Source organism: Felis catus, chromosome D2 (assembly GCF_018350175.1).
Source record: "Felis catus isolate Fca126 chromosome D2, F.catus_Fca126_mat1.0, whole genome shotgun sequence".
NCBI lineage: Eukaryota > Metazoa > Chordata > Mammalia > Carnivora > Felidae > Felis > Felis catus.
Window position 1 is genome coordinate 58,873,325 of NC_058378.1, and position 18,652 is coordinate 58,891,976.

Consider the following 18,652-nt stretch of genomic DNA (forward strand, 5'->3'; position numbering starts at 1 on the left):
CATACTTGGACATAGGTGAGCCCAAAGAAGGAAAAACTCACATGTACAAAAATGTTACCTGGGTTATTTATAGTGTCAAAAGATGTAAACAAAAATATCCTACAAAGAGGCAATATTGAAGTAAACTATGATATGATCGAGTCACTCCACAACAATGGAGTGTTACAAAGCCATTGAAATGGTAATAAACAGAATGCAAAATTGTTTCTTTGTCATCATGACAATTAAATACTTTACAAAAATACTAGGTATGTAAAAACTTGAAGGAAAAATGGACTTTTCAATGAATGAGTAGTGCAATAGGTGGATTTTATTTCTCTTCATTCCCATGGAGTTCAATTAATGCTATAATAATAATACAATATAAAAATCATAAAATTATTTTTAAAAATCTTTCCTCCTATTTGTTTCCAAGTCATAGGTTAAAATTTCCAGGTGCTGGATGCTGTACTAGATTTTGTGACTGCTTCCTTAAGATCTTCTCTTGGTTAATACCATGATTTTATTTGAGATATCACACCTCTGTGGATTATCTCATGAATGTTGCTAGAAGCTGAATTCAACCCTGGCTCTTGGATTTGGGCGGGAAGCTTAGACCTAAACTAATCCATGAATACCCCTTCCTTGGCCCCATTACAGGTTAAGGGATGAGCATGTAACACATTTCAGGTCAAGAAATCACAAAGAGGGGCACCTTGGTGGCTCGGTTGAGCAGCCAACTCTGGATTTCAACTCCACTCATGGTTCATGGGATCAAGCCCCACATTGGGCTCTGTGATGACAGCATGGAGCCTGCTTGGGATTCTCTCTCTCATTCTCTCTCTCTGTTCCTCCCCCCACTTGGCTCTCTCTGTCAAAATAAATAAATAAACTTAAAAAAAAGAAGTCATGAAGAGAGACTTCTGGAGTCTTTTATAAGACCTTCTCTCTTATAATGGATATGAATGAGAAAGTCCCAGAGGATTCAGCCCTAAGATGAATCTGTGCAGCTGGCAGAATTGAATAATAGAAATAGACAGGTCTTTGATGATTAAGTCACTGGATGGGTCATCCTTGAACCCTACCCTCCTTTGGACTTTCATTACCTAGACAATAAATCCCATATGGTTTAAGCCAGTTTCGCTGCATTTTATTCCCTTGTAATGTGATCCTTACTTATGTGGAAACGATGACATTTTCAAAAAGATGGCATTATTTCCAAGAAAATAGAGGTAGAAAGCCTTCTGCTACTGTTGGAACATCTCTGGAGAGCAGCCAATGACTTTAGCTTATTCGTGCCAAATCTACATTAATTAAAATACATTAATCACCCTGTATTAAAGGAGGCTTACTGACTAAACCGACTGATGATGATATTCTAGGAACATACCTACAATTAATTCCTCAAGGCTCTCCAAGCTTTATTTCTGGGTAAATCCAGGTCTCCAGAATACAATAAAAATTTACACACACATATATGTTTGTATGTATAAGCATATATATATGGATATATATGCCTATATGCATATATACATACACAAATGTGTACATATGTCTGTATAGTATATCGCTACTCCTAAAAATTATGTAAGAATGAGAATTTAATATGGATTTTAAAGGAGGCAGATATAAAAGACAGCCAAAAGAAGAGTAGCTTCAGTCTTTAACGTTGCTTTTATCCATTATGATATTCCATGTCTCATATAAAACCCAACAAAGCCAATTCTTCCCAGAACTAGGGTCTCCTTATTAACTGGTGTGCTTTTTCTTACCAGTGAGAAATGCGCAGCCTGTTTACGTTTTCTTCTTGCTTTGGGTGCCAGGAATCTCAGGCTTTGTTCTTATTTGCAGTACTTTTGTTCATCTTAAGTTTTCTGGTACAAGGTGTCTTCCCCCCTATGTTTTCCCATTTCTTTTGCCAAGTTTTTAAATTATAGTTCTAATGGGCTATATTTTATTGCATCTGTGCTTTTGAGAAACTGTTTATTTATTTATTTTGAGAGAGGCAGAGAGAGTGCAAGTGGGAGAGGGGCAGAGAGAAGGGGAGAGAGAGAATCCTAAGCAGGCTCCACACTATCAGTGCTGAGCCCAAAGAAGGGCTCAATCCCACAACCATGAGATCATGACTGAGCTGAAATCAAGAGCTGGATGCTTAACTGACTGAGACACCCAGGCACTCCCGTATCCTGTGCTTTTTAATGTAAGCTGTCTCAGGTGCCTTTGAGCTGGCTCAAGTGCCTTTAATGTAAGCTGGCTCCTAATGTAAGCTGGCTCATGTAAGCTGGGGCATAATATATTATTATTATTAAAGAAGCATAACTGTAATAATTATTAATCACCACCATCATCATGAGCTTGGGTAATAACCTGATTTTATCCATTCCAATATTTATAGTAGAGACTGAATATTAAGTCCTCTCTTTTGAACTGCTGGAAGACCTTCCCAGCTCAGAACACTAACAAGAAGTCAGCAGTTGCTTTGTGTGCCTAGCTCCCCAGATGATTGCCATCTAGGCCATCATATGCTACTGAGCTCCTTCCTTGGTCCTAATTACTATTTAATGGAACTTAGCTGTTATTTTCTAGCAGTGCTCTCCTTGGGCAGGAGAGTGCCAACTAAATGACAAAGAACCTTGAAAAGCTGGGGTGCTTCTGCCAGCGAGTGTATAATTATAATTCCTTTATATGTCAATACTACTCCTCTGTTGGAAACTCTGTGCCTTCAAGTTTTTGAAACTCAAAAGACAACTACTCCTTCCTAATCTGGATAGCTGTGAGGAAAGGCAAGGATTTTTTCTAGCGATCTGGAGGTCTCTTCCCTCCACCCCAAACCCAGCGCTGACAGTCATTGTGCGGATAGAACTTCCACTGTTCCATCAATCTTCCAATTGTTGAAGGGTTGGAAGTTCCTTGGGCTTTACCAATCCTATAAATTTACCCTGTGGTTACTTGGATGGCCTCTTCCTGAGCCCCTCTTATCACCTGGATTGTGGAGAAGCTCTCTGAAACATCTCTACCTATTTCTTAGCACACTGGATCCACTTTGGCTTTGGTCATATAATTTGAGAGGGAGGGAAGTTTGTTTTATGCTAACTCCTCCAGGGTGATTCTTCTTTCTTGTGAAATAAAATAAAGAACCCTGAAACTGTCACTTCTTATGCCTCTGCAACAGTCTCTGATAATAGTTTCACAATAGTTTAGTGAAATACTTTAATACCCACTCATGGTGGAAAACTATCAGGCCTCATCAGCCTCCCTGGTGATTTTGTATCAGGGAGGTTATAAGTGCCTTGGTTTCTCTGGGTTCCATTAATTGTTGCCACTCCCATGTCAAATTATGGGCAAGAGTTCTCCCCCTATTTGGCATAGACTACTAGTCATTTCTCAATACCTTTCCTCCCCTTCTTACATGATCATGTAATTTTATCTAGAAGCACATGGCTCCCATCTAAATACCACATTACCCAGCCTCCCTTGCAGCTAGTTATGGTGCCTGAACAAGTTCTGGTCAGTGGAATGTGAGTGCAGTAGTAGGCTTCCACTTACAACTTCCGGCTCATGTCCTTAAAAGGATGGAATGTACTTTCCTTTTCTACTTTCCTACTTCCTGACAGCTGTAATATGCACATAAGAGCAGGAGCTGGAGCGTGAGGTAGAAGGCATACGTTGAAAATGGCAATGCAGTGAGGTAGAAGCAACCTGGGCTCCACGTGACTGTGGAGCCCCATATTAGTCCAGGGCTTCTCATACCTCAGAATGTTACGAGAGAGAGAAATAAACTCCTGTGAATGTTTCATATGAATACCTCCACGTCAGATGGGTACTTTGGAAAAGGAATTTTTCTAGGAAAATTACGGAAAAAGAGTTGAAGTCAACAAACTGACAACACAAAATTCCGATGTTAAGAAAAGTCAAATCTAATCACAGATCTCTTAGTTAAAACTATTTACTGAGTATATAAAATCCTTTTCCTTTTCTCAGTAGGAAGTGCCCTGTTAAGAAATCCTCTTAGAAAAAAAGAAAAAGAAAAAAGAAATCCTCGTTTCCTGAGGGGCTCAGGAAAGACGTGGGTGCCTGGATGTCTCAGTCAGTTGAGCATCCGACTTTGATTTCAGCTCAGGTCATGATCTCATGGTCATGGGACCAAGCCCCACGTTGGGTTCTGTGCTGACAACGTGGAGCTTGCTTGGGATTCTCTCTCTCCCTTGCTCCCTGCCCCTCCCTTGCTCATGTACCTCTCTCTCTCTCTCTCTCTCTCTCTCTCCAAATAAATAATTAACTTGAAAAAAAGAAGAAATCCTCTTATCGTTGCTGTTCTTCTTGGGCAATTCCTCCTTCTACTCACACATTCTAATGAACCCTATTAGGTCATTTATATAAAGTTGGATTCCAAATGTCTCATGTTTCTTAAAATGGACAGTAGGCAGAAGAAAGTTGCGACCTAGAAATGAGGGAAGGGTTAAATCCTCAGAGCATTCTCTAGAGGATTATATAAAATGAGTGCATTTCACTAAAATTCAAATATAAGCGCCTGGAAAATGGCTGAAATGATATACACCAAACTATTTACAGTGTTTAATAATAGTGGCCTTTAACGTTTTCCATATTATTTGACTTTTGTTTTTAACAAAGAACTATGTATTAGTTAAACTTTTAATAAAGATATTCCCAGGGTTTTGGGGGGCAAGGGGTAGAATTCTTTTGGAATGGAATGAGGAGAAACATTGTTTTATATTTTCCTTTCATTGCCCTTCCAGACTCTGACTCTGGCAAAGCTCTTGCATATTCATAGCCTGAGGCCTCAGTTGGCTCTTGCTCCCACCCCTGCCTACTCCAGGCTGAGAGCCAGTAATGTTAAAACAAAACAACAGCAACACACACACACACACACACACACACACACACAAATGGCAATGACTTTGGGTTTCCTCAGACTTGAATAGTTGCTTGCTTCTGAGACCTGCGAGAGTTCCCAGGTCTCTCTGAACCTTCTGTCCACCTTGCTGTCACCCTGGAGCACCTCTCCATCCGTGTGTCACTGTCGGTTTCTGTGTTGGCTTCCCTTGCTCCCTGAAGGCAGAGGGTGTATCTCATGTATCTGAAAGCCTTTAATAGTTGACCGAGGTAATAGGACTTCATAAATATTTGAAAGAATGAATGTGTGAATAGCCAGGATCTTGTCCTTAGTTTGAATGTTTTGCTAATAAGCTCTCAATATTTCATTTGTTGAACACTCCATGCTGAGAAACAATATGATTTGACTAGCTGAGACTCATTCTCTAAACAAGTGGTTGTCAAACATTTTGTTCTCAGGACACTTTTGTGACTCCTAAAAATTATTAGGAGCTCAAAAAGGTTTTAATTTGGGTTGTATATAACAATAATTACCTTACAGAAATTAAAACTGAGGAAAAATTTAAGCATTTATAATAATGATTCATTTTTAAACAATAACAAACCCAATATACATAAACATAGACAACATATTTTTATGAAAAGCAATTATTTTCTAAAACAAAACAAATAAATTTGGTGAGGAAAATGGGATTGTTTAACCCTTTTGCAAGCCTGTTTAATGTCCATCCTTTTTTTTTTTTTTTCAACATTTATTTATTTTTGGGACAGAGAGAGACAGAGCATGAACAGGGGAGGGGCAGAGAGAGAGGGAGACACAGAATCGGAAACAGGCTCCAGGCTCTGAGCCATCAGCCCAGGGCCCGACGCGGAGCTCGAACTCACGGACCGTGAGATCGTGACCTGGCTGAAGTCGGACGCTTAACTGACTGCGCCACCCAGGCGCCCCTAATGTCCATCCTTAAAGAACACTGCTGGATTCTCACATCTGCTTCAGAATTCAACATGTTGTTGTATGTTGCTTGGTTGAAATATATTTGAAGAGGGGCGCCTGGGTGGCTCAGTTGGTTAAGCTACCGACTTCGGCTCAGGTCACGATCTCGCAGTTTGTGAGTTTGAGCCCTGCATCGGGCTCTATGCTGACAGCTCAGAGCCTAGAGCCTGCTTCGAATTCTGTGTCTCCCCCTCTCTCTACCCTTCCCCTGCTCATGCTCTGTGTCTCTCTGTCTCTCAATTATAAATGTGAAAGAAAAAAAAATTAAAAAAAAAAGAAATACATATGAAGAAAATATGACCTTTCTCAGACATGTAATTTGGTAAGGGAAGACCTCACAAACCTCCTGAAAGGGTCTCAGGAGGCCCCAGGGTCCTTGGAGCACAACTTTGACAATATTGCCCTTTGCCTTATATCTGTGACTAGAACCTCTACACAGGTCTAACGATCTACTTGAACTTAAAATCATAGACCTACTGTTGCCACCACCGAATAGCATAAGGAAATTATTACCAGCGTTATTATAATCCCTTACCTGTGCACCACGTTTCATTGTTTTCAAAGCATTTTCTCATGCAGTACCTCCCAACAGCTTGTCAGACATGGTCTAACTATCCCACTTTGCCCACGAGCAGTTTTCCTATTGTTAAATATCAAAATTCCATCAAGTAAATTTTAAAGATCTAATTGGCTTTATTAATTGATCTGTGAATCAGGCAGCGTCCCATCTAGCAAGTAGAGGGGAGCTCCAAAGGGCTGCAGAAAAGGAAAAGTTTTTAAAGAGGGAGTGGAAAAAGGAAATTATTAGCAAAGAAGCCATTGTTTTAGGCAAGATCGCCCTTCTATGCGGAACAGAAGGGACCTATCAGTAAATTTCCTAGTGTTGGCCAGGCAATTCCCATGGCAACTGGTTAAAGGTTACATTTTTGGGAGGTTGAAACTGCAATTGGGTCAGGTAGTAAGTCTTCATTTACTGACGTGGGGCCTTAACCTAAGTGACACCATTTGGGTCCTGTGGTTTTCTTTTTAGCACTATGAATCATGAAATTCAAATTTATATGGTCTGCTCAGGGTCATTCAATTGGCAAGAGGCAGAGTCAATACTCAGACTCATGCTTTATGAATGAGAGCTACATGTTCTTCCTCTGGCTACTCACACCAGCAGTGCCCCAAACTGAGCTCATCTATAAAAATCTAGAATAGCTAGATTTTATCAGCTACTGCTGCCTGCTCTTTGTACTTGATCAAAGCATAGTTGTAGGTTAAAAGCCTTTCCCTGATTCCAAGAACTGGCACTTAAATGTACTACTGTATTCCTAGAGACCAGTGACAGCCTCATGAGGGGGAAAACTCAATGACAGGTTATCATCTAGCATTGGACAACAAGATATGTCCAGGCTCACCAGTCTTGTAACAGTGATCCAGGCCCTCAGAATTCTGGGGCACCAGGGAATTCTACTACGGTAAATATAGGCCAAAGTGTGCTAGTGGGCCTAAATCCCTATTATTTAGCTAGAGCTGGCTCAGATCACTTCACCCTAGTACCAGAAGGACTTTGTAACTTTCTGTGTCTGGGTGGGCCATAGGTAACTGAGCATGCTAGGAAAAGCATGAAATCATGTTTTTCATGATTTCATGATTTCATGCTTTTCCTAGCCATGGCCAAACTTGATCCCCAGCAACTGTTTCTAGAGGGCCTAGTCTTTCCAATCCTTCATAAGCATTATCCTGATGCCTTCTCAGGCTTTTCTCAGATCTCAGGCTTCCAGTGGGTTAAACTTTACATTTCAATTATTTCCTCACTTATAAACGAAATAAACTGGTATTTATTAAAAGCCTACTATATGCCAGGCACTGTTCTATTTGTACTTACTTCTTGTCCACCAATCTTACAGAGGTGGTCATTACCATCATCTGATACGTACAGAAATCAGGGTTTCCAGGGATTTATGTATCTTGAACTATCTTGCTAAAGGCAATGGCTAATAACTGGTTGTACTGTCATTTGAACCATGTCGTCTTATTCCAGGTCCCATGCTCTTCCCATCACCATCATACCTTCACTAACGTCATGATTCTATGTGACCAATTATCTTCTTCCATCCTTACAGTCACATAGGGTATAAGAGCTCACCCACAGACATTTCCTGAACCTCCAATATGTTTCTGTTCCTTTCCTTGCCAATTCTAGGGATGTCTAGTCAAGAAAGACATTTTCTACGGACGTTCCTCAAAAAATTACAACTAGAACTACCAGGGGAGCCTGGATGGCTCAGTCAGTTAAGCATCTAACTTCAGCTCAGGTCATGATCTCACGGTTCCTGAGTTCAAGCCCCGCATCGGGCTCTGTGCTGACAGCTCAGAGCCTGGAACCTGCTTTGGATTCTGTGTCTCCCTCTCTCTCTGCCTCTCTCCTGCCCATGCTCTGTTTCTCAAAAATAAATAAGTGTTAAAAAAAATTAAAAAAGAAAACCTAGAATTACCATATGGTCCAGCAATTCCACTTCTGGGTATTTATCTTAAGAAAATGATATCACTATCTCAAACAGATATCTGCACCCCTATGCTCCTTGCAGCTTTATTTGCAATAGCCAAGACATGGAAACAACCTAAGTGTCCATTGACAGATGAATGGACAAAGAAAATACAGTACATATGTACAATGAAATATTATTCAGCCACCAAAAAAGGAAATCCTGCTATTTGCAACATAATGGATGGACATTAAGGACATTATACTAAGTGAAGTAAGTCAGAGAAAAACAAATGCTATATGATGTCACTTATATGTGGAGTCTAAAACAAAAATCAGAAACAAAACCCAACAAACTCATAGATACAGAGAATAAATTGGTGGTTGTCAGATACAGGGGGATGAGAGGGGAAGTGGAATCAGTGAAGGTGGTCAAAAGGTACAAACTTCCAATTATAAGATTAATAAGTCCAGCATGATGACTATAGTTAACAATACGGTATTGTATATTTGAAGGTTGCTAAGAGATTAAATCTTAAAAATCCTCATTATAAGAAAAAAAGTAACTATGGTGACGAGTGTTAACTAAACTAATTTGGAGATCATTTCCCAATACATACATATATGAAATCATGTTTTACACCTAAAATGAATGCAATGTTGTATGTTAATTATATCTCAATAAAGCAAAAAAGAAGGACATCTTCTTCCTAGCCTCCAAATTTACTTCAACTTCTCCTGTTAATGCAGGATTCTACCAATCTATGAACAGATCCTTGAGATCCACTCAAAAAAGGCAGAGTGAACAGAGATAGGCATTTCCTTACAACCATTGATGAATAAAGAGCATCCAGTTGACATTAGTTGGTGTGGAGGCACAAGTCACCAAAGATTGAGGGTCTGTGCCCTCCTCCCCAACTGCATGGTGACCAGACCCAGCCGTGTCCTGTCTCAGAGCCGCTCCTATACAGGGCCAGTCCCAGGTGCACCTTTGAGATAACAATACTGTCTCCTAAAACAAACAGCCATTGTTTTCATACAAAGACCTTCAATGTTTCCTCCAACAACAAAAGGCTACAGCCATCCTGCCAAGAAGACAAAGCGCTGGAAGCCCTTTCATAAATATCAGGATGGTGGGAGGGGAGGAGTGGAGGCAAGAAGATCATTCTCCAGCATTTTCTATGTAGAGGAATAGGACAAAATCCACCCATCAGGGACTGTTCTGAATTACTGATCGTTCCTGAACTATTCATAATGACAATAATAACGGTTTCCTAATCTGTGAAATGGAAGTAATATCTATTCCTTACAGGATTGTTGTCAAGACCAAATGAGATAATAGGCGTAAAAGCTCTTTGTAAGACTTAAAAGGCTGCCCAACTGATAGGGTTATTGTGGGAAGACTGATGTTTCACCCACACCGCCTGCATAAAAAAGATAGCTCTATTTTAGCTGATGAAACTCCTAATAGCTCTGGTATCTAGCGCCACCCAGGTCCTAGAATAAAGCATATGGGAAAAGGAATGTGGTCAGTATGGCTGCCCACCATAGTTCATGAGGGCCTGTCCCAGGCCAAAGTAGGCTATAATTTTCCTAGCCCTAGGAACCCAAATCCTGGAAATGAGCCTCCTGGTGGTTGGTCCCTCACCTAGGGTCTAATGTGCCAAACTTCACCCCCCCATCCCCTCTCTTGTCCCTCTTAAAACATGCCTTCCTTAAACAATTTACACAAAAGTAGATACATATAATAAATTAAAGCTTGAGAAAACTGTCCATCCTCACTGATAATCAAAGGCAAATTAAGGCAAATTGTACCATGTTATGCCTACTTAATAACAAAAATTACAAATGAGAATATCCAATGTTGGTGAGATTGTGACAAAATTGGTCTGATCTCAGAGTACTAGTGGCATCATAAATTTGTATGATCCCTTACAAAGGCAAAAATAACACCACATACTTTAAGAAGGTATTTCTGTCTTTTGGCCTAGTAATCTCCCTCCCTGGAAATTCCAAAGGAAATAATTTAACAAAAATGGCAAAAAGTACCAAGTATACATACATTTACCTATAGTTGGCAAATACTGAGGCAACAAGAGAAGTATTATAGTTAATTGTGATGTGACTGTAGTCATTAAAATGAAAATATAAAAACTGCTTACGAACATGAAGAAGTATTTAATATACAATTGTAAGTGAAGGGAACCATATGATACAACTAGGTAAAATATGTAAGTATGTGGATAAGGACTGGTGATAAGTGACAATATCTATGGGGTTGTGGTGGTAAATTATAGGTGACCTATATTTCAAATGTTCTTTAATGTTTTTATATCATTTTTAAAATACAACAATAAAAAGAAAGAAAAATAACCAGCTGGTAGAATTCTCTCAAAATTATGCTTCTCCTAAGGTAGGATAGGTAGTTATCTTTGCTAAGATGTTGATGGGTGTTAATAAATTAATGTGTAACACATTGACATGCAGAGAGGCCGTAGCAGATTCTAGTTAAAAGTCTCAATAACTGAATCAAGCCAACAGTCACTGAATTGGATCCCTGCTTCTGCCACTTAGTTGCTGTATGGCCCTGGGCAAGCTATTTCACATATCTAAACCTTTCTGGATTTATAAAATGGGAGTGATGACAGAACCAATATCCTAGAATCACTGTGAGTAGTCAACAAGATAATGTATATAGCGTAGTGCTTTCATTCAGTAAAAGGTTGGTGTGTGTGCTGTTAATAACAACAAGGATGTGGTTGTAGTGATAAACCGAGGTCTTCTGGAGAAAATGCCTTAACTTAAATGGTGCTGTTCAAATGATATGAGCCCTATATGCCTATCTGTGAAGCCAACCACGAACCAAATAGACCTTACTTTTTTAGAGCAGGTTTAGGTTCAAAGCAAAACTGAGTGGAAGATACAGAGATTTCCCATATACCTTTGTCTCCACATATGGACAGACTCCCCCATTATCAAAATCATCCATCAGAGTGGTACATTTATTACAAACGATGACTCTACATCGACACATCATTATTCAAAGTCCATACTTTACATCAGTGTTCACTCTTGGTGTTGTATATTATATGGGTTTGGACAAATGTATAATGACATGTATCTATTATAATATCATCATACAGAGTAGTTTCACTGCCTTAAAAATTCTCTGCACACCACCTACTCATCTCTCTCACCTCTCGGATCCCTGGAAACCACTGATCCTTTTACTATCTCCATAGCTTTACCTTTCTCGGAACGTCATACGGTTAGAATCATACAATATGTAGCCTTTTCAGATTTGCTTCTTTCTTGAGAGGTATTTTTATTATAACCACTCTAGAGGACCAAGTGAGTATATTGAAATTCCACTAGATGATACAAAGATAATTACTATCAGTGATTGGGTTAGATTATTTATATATGTTATCTCCATAAGATAAATAGTATTATCCTTGTTCTAGCAAGAAGAAAGTGCCCAAAGTTATAAGACCAGTAAGTGCCAGAGCTGGTATTTGAATCCAGTTTGTCTGTCTCCAACCTTCATATCTTTCCATTATGCCACAGTATTGACCCTAATACCAAATATGGGTCCTGGAACATCTGAATCCATAGGAACTGACAGGGAAAAGCACACTGATAAAGGTGGATTTTCAGACACATGTCATTGAAGCTCTTGGAAGACAGCATCCTAATAGAACAACACAATAGCCACCCTGAAATAGACCTGCCTAGCTGTAGACTGGGTTGCCCCATGAAATAGTGAAATCCCCATGGATATTTCCCAGGATGGGGCTAGTTGGCCACCTGACAGAGCACCACAGGAGGAATCATAGAGAAGGGATTTCTGTGTCCTTGAGCTGGACAACCTCTAAAGCTGGCTGCTCAGGGACTCTGCACTTATTGGACTGAGTTTATGACTCAGACTTTGGCAAGTCACAGACCATTTAGCATTCACCAGTGCATTAAAATGCCCCTAAATATTCTCAGTGGGCTTCCAGAAACCCAACTTCAACCCCCTTCGGTTCCATACACAGGAGCCAGAAATGGTTCACTATAACTCTGGGGAGCTAGGAACCTCCCAATCTTGCTCCAGAGGCTAATATGGAAACAGAGACATTTATATAGAAAGGCTCTCCCTGCGGGTTTCAGCTGCTATCATGGGATCTGAAAAAGGAGAGGACACTCCTTCCTAGCAGATGGTTAAGACAAAAAAATCAATATGTCAACAAATGAATTTCTGATGGTCACTTGCTGAAAGGAATCAAATGGCCCCCACAGAATGTACACTTGGTCGACTGTTGTTTCCCGCACACACTGTCTCCTTTCACTCTGTGCTGATGACCCATGGTAAACACTCAGAACTGCCCCTTCTATTCCCACAGAGTAAGTCCCAACAGAGTGCAAGCAGAGAAAGTGCTTTCTGCTCAGTTTTCCTACAGGGCTCACATAAATGTAGTTGGCTCTAAGATGATGACATTTTCCATCTACGCTTATGTTTTCAGACACTTTCAAAAGATTCATGCATCCTAAAAAGAACAGAGCTTTCTGTGGGGTATAAGGTCATGCAATAATGGAGGCACCTTAGTTGTAGGGTCCAAACTTCAGTTTAATTAACACACACGTACACACACAACTCCACGAAACTAGCTAAAATTCACTTGTGCAAGTTTTGGAAGAAGCCATTGGCTATGTACAAAGCATCCTATCTATAGGCCTTATACGATCTATTTGGTGCACCTTTTTTATTATCTATAATTATTTGACTCTATCCTTTCATGGCTCAGTGTTTCATCCTTTCACTGGGTTCTTTCAACTTAGATACCAAACCTTCCCAGTTTGGGAAGTTCCCAGAACTTCAGATAAGCTTGCTTCAATGTCTGTGGCATGGTGGTCTCTCACATGGGAGAATCTTAGCTGTATTGACCACCATACCACTGGCATCTTTAACCCTTTTATCAGGAATCTGAGCTCCAAGGCCTGCTGAACCTTTCTCCTTCTGCCTCTAAAGAAACGGGGATCAGACATAGCATAATAACCATGTAAAACCCACCAAACTATTTTTGTTCCAAATAGAAAGGAACCATTTTCCACATTTTACAGAAGGGTAAAAACTTCCACTTTCCAACAGAACATGGTGGCGGCTGAACTGGTGCCAGGAACTTGAATTTAAAAACTGTATTCCCCTCATAATGCTTGACAAAACAACTTTAATAGCTTTCTAACAATCTGCCTTCTTCTCCTGAACTCAGTGACAAAAATTTCTTTTAAATTTTATTTTTATAGAGTGAGAGGAGCATGAGCAAGAGAGGGACAGAGAGAGAGAGAGAGAGAGAGAGAGAGAGAGAGAGAGAGAAAGAAAAAAATCCCAAGCAGGCTCTGCACTGTCAGGGCAGAGCTCGTGAACCAGGAGATCATGACCTGAGCCAGAGTCAGACACTTAAATGACTGAGCCTCCCAGATGCCCTGACAAATTCTTTTTAATAAAAATATCTTTAACTGAAAAGGTAACCAATCCCAGGACACGACCTGCTCACACACAGATGCCATCTCCACAGGTGTTGCTGCGGAAGTGTGTACACAGATGTTGTATGCATAGATGCTTCTCACAGAGACACAGAGACAAATGTTACTCACAGAGACAGATGTCCACCAGGAACACGATGTATACTAAAAGCTCCCGCAGGGTGGTCTTGACATACAGCTCCCGGTTTTCAGCTGTGTTCTCAGTCAGGGTTGTTCCCCAAAGTCCTAAGGGACATAGGAGAGACGTCTAGGATCCCTAAGAGCAGGGTTCCTCCCAGTTGCCCGGCCCATCAGTCTCTGGACTTTACTCCCATTTCTACTCTGGCCCTCTCCTCACACATCACCTTATTATTGTCTTCCTGAATCTGGCTACTCTAACCACACACAAGCCTGCCCTCCTTCATCAAACACCCTGAGGTAGATAGTGGAAAAGACACTGGGTAGAAGAGAATGAAGACCTGGAAAGGAGGTCCTTGTTTCAAGTGGGGCCATCTAGGGTATCATCACAAATATGCCCTCCCTCAAGCTAACTCCCACATACCTTTCTGGGTCCCCAGAGATGGAGATGACTGCACCAGGCTCTCTCTCTGAGAGACCATGAGACTGGCCTCTGTGTTCTGGGGACATCGGCTCTAAGAGACAATTCATAAAGCCCAAAGCGATATTGACATCCCACCTCTTCTTCAGATCACATCTCCCCCCCCAAAGCTTTTGGGACCCCTCTTCTAACTCCAGTATCCTGAAAGAACCCTCCTCCCACCAGGTACCTCTGATGCCACGGCAGATCTGGAAGCAGCAGCTGGACACCAGGGTCCTGTACGCCTTCTTTTGGGGTCCATCTTCAGGCTTTTTGGGCTGGGATTCAGGGGGCATCACACTGGAGATGGTGCAGATCCTCAGTGTCCCATGTGGGGACTGGGGACCACTGTAGGCAGGGTTGTCCCAGGCTCCTCTCCCCATATTTTGGAGCTCTTGCCCCTTGGGACTTCCCATAGCATTCATGGGGAATGAGGTAGGGGACCTGGCACGTCAGATACCCACTGTCACCTGAAGAAAGAGGGAGCAAAACACAGTCCAGTCTAGTTAGCAGAAGGCAAAGGAAAGAGAGGGTGAGAACAGCTGGTCTCAGAAAGCCTCTGCTTCCTGCCTTTTGTAGGGAGAATCTATACTAGCTGTGGGGAGGGAGCAGACAGAAGGGGGTGGAGAATGGCCATCAGTCCTGTCTGGGGCTCTTTCTTCCTCTACCTTGGAGAAAGGGGGGTAGGAGGGAGCTAGAAGGCAGGGGTTTGGCAGGAGAAAGAGAAGACTGGGAGGGAGGTGTGGAGATGGGGTGGAAGGAAGGAGGAGTGAGAGAGGTGTGCTGGGAGGAGAGGAGGGCTGTTTATAGATGGGCCTGGTGGCTGATGGGGGTGGGGGGAGGGTCCCAGTCGGAAAGAAGAGGGGATGAAAGAGCAGTGGGAGGAGCTGGCAAAAGAGGATGCCTGGCAGACTCCGTTGTGAGTCTGGGCTAATTTCCACTAAAAGCTCCTGAAAGGGCCGACATGGATTGGGCTGGGGACCAAGGCCAGGGACAGGAGACTGGAAAGTGCTGCCCCCCCTCCAGGTTCATTCAATGGTGTCTGAGGCCCCTTTAATGTCTCACCTTGGGCTGTCCCCTGTGGTGGCCCTACAGCTGGGGAAAGGAAAGAGGCAGGAGGAGCCCCTGTTTTAGACACTTAAGGGGCAGGGTCCTGACTGCTGATGAGGTCGCGATGGTGGGGGGCACTATGGAGGTCCAGACTCTATATCCTTTTGTCTGAGGTCTGCCCTCCTATGGCTTATGAGAGAGCTACACTGGCAGAAAAGTGTTCCTCAAAGGTATGAAGCTCAGCCTAGGGAAGAGGCTAAGCCCTGATTGGGAGAATGTATCAGAGAACAAAGGGCAAGGACAGTGTGATTTGGAACTCCTTAAGAAGAGTAGATATCTGGACTCAGCTCAGCTGACAACTTTATCTTATGACTCTGCTAGGTACTGGACCGAGGGCTGTAAACATGAGCACATAATGGAACTATGAGAATTATCAGAACTGGTCTGCTTTTTAAATTTTTTTTTCATGTTTATTTATTTTTGAGAGAGAGAGACAGAGCACCAATGGGGAAGGGTCAGAGAGAGAGAGGGAGACAGAGAATCCAAAGCAGGCTCCAGGCTCTGAGCTGTCAGCACAGAGCCTGATCTGGGGCTTGAACTCACAAGACATGAGATGGTGACCTGAATCAAAGTCAGATGCTTAACCATCAAAGTCTGAGCTACCCAGGCACCCCAGAACTGGTCTGCTTTCTTCCATCTCAGATGTCTGAATTAAAACCCTGGCATGTGCCCCCAGGTACATCTCTGCCTCTGCTCTGCTCCAACCTCTGATCACTTGCCTGGGGCTCCCTTACAAGCATGTGTCCAGAATGGCACTGGCCCCACAGGTGCGGGGGTTATATCCTCCTTGATGGCTGGGGTGGGGGCTTCTCTCTCTCCAACTGCTGGCTCCCCATCTGGGCCACCCTATTGCTCACTCGACTGAAGTCTACCTCACCACTCAGGAAAACACCAATCTGGTGGAAGTCACCAGTCTTAAGTGTCCCCATAAAGAGATCCTGATTCCAGACAACCCAAGGCTGGCCTCAGGTCCTTGATAAATAAGTGTACTCCAACACCTGAGAAAGGGTTGAAAAAACAGCAGCTATCTTACCCCTGGGTCTGCAGCATGGATCTCCTGTCCCAGGCCCAGATACTTTTAGAGAATTAACTCTGTCTGGGCTGGAGTTATGGCTTCTCTGTGAGCTTCCCTAGAAGGAAGAGTTTCATCTCTACATTTTATTGGTTAATGAGACATAGTCTAAGGTGCTTGTTTTCTTTGGGAAGACAAGAGACAAGGAAGCGTGCCAGTTTTGACCAATTTGTGCGAAATCTGCTGACAGTGAGGGAACAGGAACTGATGCTTCTCACCCACAAGCTTTTCAAACAATTGCAAAAGGACCCCTGGCTTGCAAAACTGAACATTAGCACAGAGGTGATAAATAGGAAGCTAGCAGTGTAGTTCAAAGAAATGATGAGAGGAAGAGGAGATGGTTTCTGACTCCTTGGGGGTAATTTTGTATTCTGAGAGAGGCCTGTGATCAACAAGGGTTCGGATGGACTCAAGGAGGTTCGTTATGTGACGGGTCCCACACCCTTGTGACCAGAGCTGGACTGCTTTATTCACAGTCACCCAACCTAGGAAACACTGCTTTTCCCTGCTCAGTCTCCTCTCCCCATGTGTGTGGATCAACCCATAATACCCCTCAGGAGTACAGGTTATGCAACACAGCTTGAGAAATTTTCTCTAAAGGTGCTGTGCATTCCTAGGGTGTTTAGTCTTGCTCAAGAAGGTCATAAACATATTAATCAAGTGGGATCTCCTGATACTTTTGTGTCCAGCAGTTCTTAATGTCTTCAAGCTTCTAAGGCACTTGGCTTTTCCTGAGTGGCCAGATCCAGTTAATAAGGGCAACCAATATCAGAGTCCTGTGACTCAGGCTGCTTCTTAGCAGTTTAGCAAAACCCAACAGGCTTGACCTTGAAACTCAAACTGCCAGGTTGAACTCTTGGCTCAGCAGCTTACTAAGTGTATGGTTCTGGGAAAGTCCCTTTTGAGACTTAGTTTATGTATCTGCAGAGTGTTCATACTAAACCCTGCTCTGCTGAACTTGAGGACTGTTTTAAGATTAAAACAGTAGATACAGAAACCTTTATGAACTGTGTGCTATAAAGCACAAAACAAATTTAGTTATCTCGCCATAGCATCCATCCTTGTGCCCAGCACAAGAAATTCATGTTTAAGGAAGATACTTTCAGTCAGGACTCTGTTGTCATTATCTCTGAGAGACAAGGGTCTCAGAACTCTCCATATCAACACCCATTCCATTCCAACTGACACCAACAGAGAGGAATGATGGCCTTTCACTTGGAGAGTGTTACAACAGTAGTCAGGAAAGAGAGCAGCTCTTAGCAATTTTTGAACACATGGCAAGCCTGGTTGTCCATCAGAACCCAAAATACCTCTTCAGCATGATGCCTCTTAGCCCACTTGGTGAATCGATCCCATTGCTTCACTGGGATACACTTTGTGGTTGCACACTATCCTATTGCACACACCAGCAAAAGGATTACACCATTTCTGCCATGAGTACACTCCTTTTTCATGCCATGCCCATCCTAGCCAGGCTCTTCAGTGCCACTCAGATCCACTGGGTCCTGACAAAAAGCCCAGAGACAGCAAAGGCCATAGGAAGGAAACCTGTGACCCATCTTCTTATAAGTTCTCCATGTAAATTCCCCCAGGATAAGTCACGTTTCATATTTTAAAGAAGGAGCCCTGGCATGACTCACAGTCCAGATTCTACAGAGAGAAGCAAGCTTCAAACCACCTTCTGTGTTTTACATAGTGACCCTTGACTCTTCCCACCTCAATGAACATAAATAATAGAGCTCCATAAGTAACAGTGGCTCACCGTGGCAATGATTCTCAATGGAGGACATGGAAGATCACTTTCTTATAAGAGAACCCTGCATTTAAGAGCTTACCCTTCACCAATATACCACTAGTCATCTGCATGGCACAAATATTGAAATTTGAGGAGCTGAAGTTTTCAGCAATAAACACAGTGGACCAAGCAAACAGACAGGAGTAGGCTAATCCCAAGGGAGTCCTCCCCTCCCTGTTTTTGTGCAATAAACACCACAACACTGCAACACAAGCCACAGCTTTTCAATACCTTAGAACAGACAAGCCAGATCCATTGGAAGGTTCAGGTTT

General features: G+C 42.3%; 1 protein-coding gene across 2 annotated transcripts in view; it reads right to left on the reverse strand.

Moving 5' to 3' along the window:
* PKD2L1 (polycystin 2 like 1, transient receptor potential cation channel) overlaps positions 1-15,200 on the reverse strand; it is a 31,192-nt gene extending 15,992 nt beyond the window's left edge. Inside the window, exons 1-3 of one of the 2 annotated variants that reach the window (XM_045040561.1) lie at positions 14,594-14,790; positions 14,368-14,458; positions 13,938-14,051 (exon numbers count right to left, since the gene is read on the reverse strand). In XM_045040561.1, the coding sequence (XP_044896496.1) occupies positions 13,938-14,051; positions 14,368-14,458; positions 14,594-14,665 (277 nt within the window). In that variant the 5' untranslated portion in view covers positions 14,666-14,790. Of the gene's footprint in view, positions 1-13,937; positions 14,052-14,367; positions 14,459-14,593 lie in introns of both variants that reach the window. The other variant, XM_019813702.3, reaches the window with a different exon arrangement.
* Between the last annotated feature and the right edge of the window lie 3,452 nt (positions 15,201-18,652).